The following is a 9,946-nucleotide window of genomic DNA, read 5'->3' on the forward strand; positions in this document are numbered from 1 at the left end:
TTTTTGTTTTGCCATTTCTATCGTTTATTGTTCGCTTCTGTGTTGCTATTTATTCTAGTCTGCCTGTTTCCTGAAGAAAACTAAATCCGATCTGATGAAGGCTTTTTTTTTAATTACCCGAAGTTTATTGGTGTTCTTCTTGTATAATTCAAATTATAAATTATATAACTAAACAAATTTATAATTAATTAGATGAAGCTGTGCGCTTGAATTTGTCATCGCATCATTCTATGCAATGTGCTGAATTATTATTGCTCATTATTGTCTATAGGCTATTTTAGTAATTTAAATAACATAGGTTATCTTAATATATTGATTAATGACATTGTATTATAATAGCCTGTTACTCCACCTAAATATGTATTTACTTCCTTCTAATTCTCGTTGTCAGTGCAGGCTTGTTTAGCTTAATATTGACCATTATGAAAAGGGACTAGTGTAGCCTGCATAAAAATGTTTTGAACATAAACCAACAGGACAAAAATATAGTTGATAACTAGACATAATCATTTCATGACTCTAGACACTTCTTTGTGAAGACAGTAGCATAATACAGTGAAATAATATGTTTTTTAGCCATTCAGAAACAGCTGTCATGTGCGTGGGTAAAATTTACCCGCTGGTGGTTTTAGGTATACAGCGACCCCTGGCGGTTCTAGTGTTAAAGACGGGTTTTGGATTGAGTGTGGTTGGGTGACAGACAGAAACCAAATAACGTAAATTAACAAAATGGCTCAAATCACGTATAGCACTAAGTACACACTCCTATTCTCTGCAGCCTACTGTAATAAAAAAATGGTTTTAATAAAAAATAAATAAATAAATGTATCTGGACAGAATGTTTTTATTGCGGCATTACAACGAATAATTTTTTTGTGAAATTATTGTCTGTATGCAAATATTAATTTCTTTTTATTTTTAGTTCTTCCCGAGATTCACCCAGAAGCATCTCATTAGTGATATGCATGATGAGCATTAACGTGATTGCTCATTATTTTGCAGCATTGTGTGGGTGGTGATACTGCAGATTTCGTGAAGCTACAGTGTGTGTTTGGGCTAGATTTAAAGATACTGGATTTTGGATCATGATGGATGTTGCCGCAATATGATGACATTATATAGAAATTCAAGCTTATACAGTAGATACCGAAATAGTGTAACTTTAGTGAAACATTCATACACAGATGGTAGACGCTGATGTCTACTGAGAGTTCATCTGAAGCACCACCGTTGCTAATGCTCCTTGTCAGATGTCCTAAAAGATTTGAAACGCTCTTGTACATCTTAAACATGGATTTGGAGATTAAAAGAAGTTGTTTACACTCTGGACAGTTTTAGCTGCTTGAAGTTTTGAATGCTGCTGTTAATAGTTTTTCACCAAAGATTTGAGGTGTGGACATGCTTTACAATGAGCATTCAATGGTGCATTATGGAATTGCTTTGTGAATGTTGCACAATATATTTTGAATGAATATTTAAAAAATTGGACATTTTAAAATGTGTGATTATCATTGCATTATCATTATAAAGTGTGATTAAGTGTCCAAATATTTTAGGGGTAATTGTATCATACATTTATGACCACTGCACGTAAAATTAGTTAAAAAAAATATATATTTTAAGCATCATTTTATTTCCTTTCCACAGGGTGCAGGTGGAGTTTTATGTAAATGAAAACACATTCAAGGAGAGGTTGAAGCTCTTCTTCATCAAAAACCAAAGGTCAAGTAAGTAAAATCTTTTGACCCTTTGAGCCATTTACAACTACTCAGAAACCAACAAAGCAAAATCAATTTCAACAAGCATAAACAATAATCAAGATTTTATGGATCTCAATATCAGTATATGTGCACATGTACAATGCCTCCATATTGTCTTTTACGTGGCCTATTATCATCATAACAGCAGGTGACTTTGTTTTAACTGTTTGTGTGGATTTATGATGGTACTGTAAATGTGCAGGATTGCCAGACCGCTGAATTATTTATATTACATTTTCCAGATGGTTTTTCTATGGTATGTAGCTCCACTTCATAATTTACTGTATTGCAGGTCTCAGAATACGCCTCTTCAACCTCTCCTTGAAGTTGTTAACATGCCTCCTCTATATAATCAGAGTCTCACTAGATGATCCAACTAACCAGGTCACATGTGCACGGTGAGTAAGCATGATATTTAAAGGGATAGACATGATATGAAAACTGTCATAATTTTTTCATCCTCCTATATACATTACCATTCAAAAGTTTGGGGTTAGTAGGTTTTTTTATGTTTTCAATTGAAGTCCCTTATATTACATTTCTTGCAGTAAAAAAACAGTAATATTATGAAACTTTCTTAGAATTTTAACTAACCGTTTTCTATTTTATTATATAGAAAACATGTCACGCAAAACATCAGTGGTCAGTCATCTTAGAGGACCTGAACTAACTGCTGTATAATGACTTTACTTCAACTCTTCTGTGACGTGACAACAGCAGCACACTGAAACAAAATACATTATAGTATGTCTCAAAAGCACTGTTTAATTGCTTGAAAGCGACTCTTGGGATCAGCCCAGACTCCTCAATCTGAAGTGTCCATTAATACCAGCCACAAAAAACATTCAGGGACAATGAGGGACAGTGTGTGTGTGTGTGTGTGTGTGTGTGTTAGTAAGTGACAGAAAGAGAGCAGTGTGCACTTGTGTGCAAGCATGCTGGGAGAGGAGAGGGTGCCCTACTAGCAGCAATCAAACGAGAGAGGCCATCTCACGCTGTCGTTTATGTCAGCCAGCAGGCATGATCCCTCAGTGTTTCAACCCTGATGCCTTTCACTTTTATGTCTTTTATGTACTAACTGCCTGTTATCGTGATTATAGGAAACATTGCACAAACATCACAGATGCCCTTTGCAACAAAGCCTGTGGCAACTACACAACAAACCTGACCATAGATCCCATACAAATAAACTGGTGAGACCTGTCTGCACTTAGATATTATGACAAATCAAATGTATTAACTAATTAAAGTGTTTGTTCTTGAAAATTTTCTCTAATTGTCCTATCTGTTTGTTTCTTGTGCTGTGTTTTTTGAAGGGAGTTAATATTTTGGGTGAATAGGAGAGTTCCTGTATGGGCGATACAGGTAGGTCGAGATTTTTTTTGTGATTCCTGGAAAGAACCTTTTTAAATTGTACAACAAACCTTTTAGAATCTATTTCTTAAAAAATCTCTATTTTAGTGCTTTAGAATCCTAGTCTAAAAAAGCTTTATTGGCTTTATTGGATTTTTTTCTGGCACTGAGCACTAACATAGTTTAAATATACAAGATCCATTAAAATAATAAACAACTAGGCAGAGTAAATGAAAATAAAGCTTATAGAGAGGTGTGTGCAGATTGGCTCATTGTCAATATTTTTAAATATATGAAAGAATATGGATACCCTTCTGGAATTCAGACCAGACAGTTGCAAGTACAATATTGCTTTTATACAACACTTCAATAAACAAGAAGTTATAGACATAATATTGACAGATACTTTGTCTGTTTTTGGTCCGCCAAACAAATTCCTTCTAAGCCACTGAGCCAAAACAACTGTAGAGGTGTTTCATTCCTGATTAAATCAGTTTTTTGATTGCACTGTTTGAGTGAATGATTCAATGATACGTTCATAAAAACAGTAACTTGTTTAATTCCTAAATCAATCAGTGTGGTTTGAACAAATCGGTTAACTGAATGAATCAATGACTCACTCATAAAGACAGTCACTTGTCTCATTGTTGAACAAATTGGTCGAGTGAATAATTCAAAGACTATCAAATCAGTCACTTGTTTGGTTCCTTAATAAATCAGCGTGCTTTGAACAAATGAATGAATCAATGACTCACTCATAAAGATTCATTTTGAACAAACCGGTTGAGTGAATGATTCATGGACTATAAAATCATAAAATCAGTTTGGTTCCCTAATAAATCAGTGTGCTTTAAATCATAAAATCAGTCACTTGTTTGGTTCCTTAATAAATCAGTGTGCTTTAAACAAATCAGTTGAGTGTTTCTCTCATAAAGATGGTCTTTTCTCACCATCAACTGCCTTAATGATGTAACCTGCAGAAAGAGTCAATGAAAAATACCCCCCACTACATAGACTGACAGTCTGTGTGGAACACAGACGAACAGAGTGATATAAACCACAACAAACAGTGCACCAGTTATCCTCTCAGTGGTCCTGACTGTCCGTTGCAATTTTCTTTTGTCCAGTTTGCTGCCTGAACTAAACCAGACAGTTATAGAGGTGCACAGGACAGACCTCAGGAGGATTTTGTATTGCGTAACCTTTTTTTTTCCCTTTTGTTTTTTTAAAGAGTGTACATCACTGTTCACATGTCTTTATGACTACTAATTATGTTTCTCACTCTCACTCAGTACTCAGATTTCAGTTATTTCCTGAAATCTCAGTATACTGTTATTGATACTCCGCTAATCAAAATTATGATATTGTTTCCTGCACCACAGGTGACAGTGGCCTTAATTAGCTTCTTGCAAGCTATGCTTCTGGTTTATCTCAGCTACAAGGTAAGATTATTGTCATCATTATTCTGCCCTTGTGAGCTCTCTAAGCACTGATCTAAATTAAATGTATTTCAGCTTCTCTTGGGCTGCTTAAGGGCCACTTTGTGTCTTTAGATCCCCTATAATGGGAAATGTTCCTCACTTTTGACGAAAAAAAAATTATCCAACTTGTTTTCTGTTTCTTTATCGATTTAACAAGAAAAGCTGAATGAGCTTAATCTTTGTTGTAATTAAATGCTGTGTGTGAATTTGCACACTTAATGCAGAGAGCTGTACAGCAGTGTACTGTTAAGTCAACAGGTGAACCTTTGTCTCTGCACATAATAGTGGGATATAAGAAAACATTTTTACACACTTCCCCTTTGTCATCATTTTAAAATCTGTTCAAATCACCACATCACACAAAGCCTGTTTGCACCACAAAATAAACAAATAAAAAAGGTCATTGCAGCTTTTTATTTCACAATTTGGGTTCCCTTTCGAAAGGGAACTCCACGCTGTGTCCTCTAGAGGGCGCTAGGGGAACGCCTTCAGCGTGACCGGTGTCTGAAGCATGAATGAAAAAACGACAATGAAATTGACATTGGTAGGCGGCAGCCTATGACGTAAACAATAAAGCGAGTGCGGGTATAAAAGCGCACCTGCGGAAAACGTCATCCTCTTCTTTGTCTTCAAGCCTTGTGTACGGAAGCACATGCGTTTGACTCACGAGGGATAAGGATGCGCTCACTGTTTGCATTCGCAGAACTACTAGAGCAGAGGTCTGTACTCTAGTTTTTATCAGCGTTTGCACGAGCGCGTTCGCCTCTTGAGGGAGTTGAACAAGCTTAATGCGATGCATTCGCGGCGGTTTCTGTTCTTGCCTGATTCTTGAGAGAATTTAGTGTTTGAACAGAGTGTGTTTGGCTCTCGACGGAGATTAGCCACGCTGCGAGATGTGATCGGCTAGTCTACGACGCTGGCGAGCTTTGAGCCTGCCTGTAGAGGTTTGTGGTTCAGGTCATGGCAGGGATGGTGTTTCTTGAGTCCTTGACTTAAGGAATCCAGTTTTTGGGCACTCATCCCTCAGCATGGCGGCGTGGGTAGACCATTCCCCTAGCGCCCTCTAGAGGACGCAGCGTGGAGTTCCCTTTCGAAAAGGGAACGTCTGAGGTTACGCATGTAACCATGGTTCCCTGAGAACAGGGAACGAGATGCTGCATCTCATTGCCATGCTTCGGGCATTCCGCAGCGTCTCGTTCCCTGTTCTCAGGGAACCATGGTTACATGCGTAACCTGAGACGTTTTGTTTCAGAATTGCAATATACTGTATAAATTCTGACCTTTTTTTCAGAATTCTGACATTTTCTGACATTTTCTCAGAATTCTGAGTTTACATCTGTGAGATAAAAAATCGCAATGGCCTTTTTTATTTTGCTATTCTGTTGTGGAAACGGGCATCCATACATTTGACATGCTATTTTCACACTGTAATTTGGATGCAGTAATTACAATGTCACATATTTAGGACAGATTATTTTAGATTATTACATTATGTGAATTAGGATGTTTTTAGTGTTGTGATTTTTTTTTAAGTGCATTAAATGTGCTTTTTGTATGCTTCTGCAGTGTAACAATTATTTCATTTCTAGGGGAACATTTGGGAGCAGATTTTCCAAATCTCCTTTATCATTGAGATGATCAATACAGTGCCGTTCATAATTACAGTAAGTGATGAAGATATCTGGTGGACACAGAAGCACGTATCCAGTTGCTGCCATCATACAGTCATTGTTGATAGTAATTGTTGAGTACTGTTGGGATAGTATTGTTGTGATTGATTGTAATTATATGAGTAGCCATTGACAACTGAAAGCCAGTTGTGAGAGGGAATGATTATTAATGCAATGTAACAATTAGCCAAGTAACAAATCCATTTTTTGACCTGCAGTCAGTGGGAGAAAATTACAGGATGTTTAATTCCTTTGTTCTAATGGCATTACAGATGTAAAAGCGATGGACACAATTATGCTTTTCTGTTATAAATGTTTTGAGTTTTTTTCTTACAGTACATTGCTAAGGAGATATGAATCCTCTCCGTTTTTGCTGATGAAAGATATATGTTTCTGTAAAAAAAAAAGTTATACTGTTTTATGGCAGATGCCGAGTAAAATGCCTTTTTTGCCTTGGTTTTTGTTTAAACTGATTGGCAATTTACAAACAGTTGATCTGATATTTGTTTTTGAACTGTCTATTATTTTATCATCTGAATTTTTAGATACAATCATCCTTCATTCTTTGAGTGCTTTATTTCTAGATCTTTTGGCCTCCGCTGAGGAACATATTTGTTCCTGTGTTTCTTAACTGTTGGCTTGCCAAATCAGCGCTGGAGAACATGATTGTAAGTAGTTTTTTCAGCTGTGGAGTGCATTTCACAAGCCTACAGGAAATCAGGTTGGGTGTCTAGCAGAATAACATTGGTGTTGATAATATTGCTGTGTTGGGAAGCTTTGCTTCCTTATGCACTTGACAAATGAAAATGCATCATCAATGAGCAGAAATTTGAGAGGATGCCAGCGTTCCCTTCCCTGGCAGATGGTTGGGTCAAATGGCCAGAGAGAACCTGGCAGGGGGAATGTCCTTTTACAAATGCTTTAAGCAAAGATATTGGTAAAAGAGAAATGCTAACAATCACCAAAATGTGACATGGCATAAATATTTCTCTTTTACCCCAAAGCTTTCCTAAAATATATTTACCTTGTGAGATGAATATTATGAAAGTAAAACGGGAGTCATTAAAGGCCTGATCTCTTGTGCACAACATTGTAGTTAACATACAGTCGTGGTCATAATTGTTGGTACCCTTGGTAAATATGATCAAAAAAGGCAGTGAAAATAAATCTGCATTGTTAATCCTATTGATCTTTTATTTTAAAAATGTACAAAAATCTAACTTTTCATTGAAGAATAAGAATTTAAAATAGGGGGAAATCTCATGAAATAAATGTTTTTCACTAATACACGTTGGTCACAATTAATGGTACCCTTTTATTCAATATTCGTTTTGTAACTCATTTTTGTTTTGATGTTTGTTTTTGGATCATTGTCCTGTTGTAAGATCCAACCTTGGCCCAGTATAAGATCTATAGCATGGACAGTCAGTTTTTTTTATCTGTTGTTATTTGATAGAATCCATGATGCCATATATCTATATATATATCATATATATATATATATATATATATGCCATATAACAAGATGTCCAGGACCTCCGGCAGAAAAATACAAGAACAACGTTAAAGATACAGTATATTTCATTGTATACATCCTTGGAGAGCCTTTAGCCACTCAAACTCTCCTCCTCACCGTGCATTAGGACGATATAGACACGTCCTCTTCCAGGAAGATTTGTAACATCTTTAGTTGATTGGAACTTCTTAAATATTGGCCTGATGGTGGAAATGGAAATTTCCCCCCAATTTTTTTTTTTTTTACTTCAATTAAATCTTTTTTTTTTAAGATATTTTATTATTTTTTTTTAATGAAAGACCAAATGGATAAACAATGCAGATTTATTTTCACAGCCTTTTTGATCATATTTACCAAGGGTACCAACAATTCTGACCACTACTGTACATGTGTATCTCGTATATAATTGAGCAGTACAGTTTTTAAAGAGTATTCACATTTTTCTTAGTATATTTTGCTCTATTGCATTCAGTGGAATAGAAGAATTAGTTATTTGAGGAGCACTAGACCAGTGAATGAAAGAGAATGAAGGTTATTAAGTTCTCTTTAAGCAGTCACTTAAATGGGCAGTCTCTCTTTCAGAACAGGGCTTTTACAGTAATCTCACATTGCCTGCATTGTGTGTTTTATTCTTGTACTTGTACTTGTCTTGGCTTATTCTCTGAGGGATGAGATCTCTCTCATCTATCTCTGTTCCTTTCTAGAATGATCTCCATCGTGCCATTCAGCGCACACACTCTGCCATGTTCAACCAGGTCCTCATTCTGATCTGTACACTGCTCTGTCTGGTCTTTACTGGGTAAAGCTCTTTGATCTCTTATAACCTTGATTGGGCTTTAGCCTTTTACAGGTCTGTATCTAAAGCAGAAAATCTGAAACAGTCACACTCAGATGAATTAACTGTCCTGATCAATAATGGACATCAGTTTGTCCAAAATTATTTTTACCCCCTCAGTGTCAAAAGAAGATGCTACTGTTTTATTCGAAATATTGAAACAAAATATGCTGAGTAGTAATAGAGCACAACAGTCACGACTCACTTTTTTCAGCAGTCTGGGTTCTGGAAGTATTTTCCCATTCATTTTCTCTGTAGGGATTTAAAAAAAAAAAACCTCAGTAAGGAGCTGTAAGCCATAAACTGAACCACCCAGGTCTTAGACGAGTCTTATTACAAACTTTGTTTTAAAGCAAAAAAGTTTTTGAAAATCTGAGAAAAAGACAAAGGTACAAGACTGTGAACTTAATGCCTTTTATTATGCAATGTAGGTCACACAACACATGAAGAAAATATTTAGCTGCCATTGCTGGAACAACTTGCATTTTAAAATATACTCAAATAGAAAACAATAATTTTAGATTGTAGTGAACTTTCACTGTATATTACTATTTTTGCCGTATTTTATAAGTCTTTCTTGAACAGTAAATACTTTAATTGTTAAAAAAAAAGAGTTTCTCTCTGGAGGATAAATGGTATTTTGAGTTTTGGAAGCCTAAAAGTATGTACTCTTTTTGTGAAGAAAAAGTATATACTTTTGAGTATGTAGCAGATTAGTAGGTAAGCTTTGGGACATCCTACTTCATCATAACTTTGTCTTTAACGGACCACTCTGTTGCTTAGTTACGTGCATTCTGTCTCCTTTTAAACTGCCCTGTCAATCATCTTGTCACAGGTAACATCCTCCACATTTAGTTTAATTTAATTTCCTACGGTATTGGAGAGAAATGAAGAGGCATGTTGATCTGCCAGTCGCAGGTCCTTCATGCCGAGAACTCTGCTCATGTGTTTGCATAATAGCATTTAAAAGTTAATGACCAAACGTATATTTATAAAAGTTTACAATGTTGCTGCAGATGAGAAATAACTCTGATAACATTAAATAAATATTTTTTCATCAGGTTAGACATTGATTATTTATCACTCAAAGCCCTTTCTCTACCTGTTCGTCAGTCTCGCATATCCGCCATGTTTGTAGTTTTAAACGCTTTTTAATGCGTGTTTGTAGTTCTAATCGAATCCTCATCCAACTCACAATGTATTGTGGAGAATATTACATTTACATTTACATTTAGTCATTTAGCAGACGCTTTTATCCAAAGCGACTTAAAAATGAGGACAATGGAAACAATCAAAATCAACAAAAGAGCAATGATATGCAAGTGCTATAA

General features: G+C 35.8%; 1 protein-coding gene across 1 annotated transcript in view; it reads left to right on the top strand.

Moving 5' to 3' along the window:
• The window catches only part of LOC107672542 (potassium channel subfamily T member 1-like), a 114,374-nt gene that overhangs the window by 72,218 nt on the left and 32,210 nt on the right, over positions 1-9,946 (top strand). The window contains exons 4-11 of the mRNA XM_016465776.1: positions 1,648-1,727; positions 2,053-2,158; positions 2,861-2,953; positions 3,077-3,125; positions 4,496-4,555; positions 6,184-6,258; positions 6,849-6,932; positions 8,485-8,579. Coding sequence (XP_016321262.1) covers positions 1,648-1,727; positions 2,053-2,158; positions 2,861-2,953; positions 3,077-3,125; positions 4,496-4,555; positions 6,184-6,258; positions 6,849-6,932; positions 8,485-8,579 — 642 coding nt within the window. The remainder of the gene's footprint in view (positions 1-1,647; positions 1,728-2,052; positions 2,159-2,860; positions 2,954-3,076; positions 3,126-4,495; positions 4,556-6,183; positions 6,259-6,848; positions 6,933-8,484; positions 8,580-9,946) is intronic.

This window comes from Sinocyclocheilus anshuiensis, unplaced genomic scaffold (genome assembly GCF_001515605.1).
Source record: "Sinocyclocheilus anshuiensis isolate Anshui unplaced genomic scaffold, SAMN03320099.WGS_v1.1 scaffold176, whole genome shotgun sequence".
In the NCBI taxonomy this organism is placed as follows: domain Eukaryota; kingdom Metazoa; phylum Chordata; class Actinopteri; order Cypriniformes; family Cyprinidae; genus Sinocyclocheilus; species Sinocyclocheilus anshuiensis.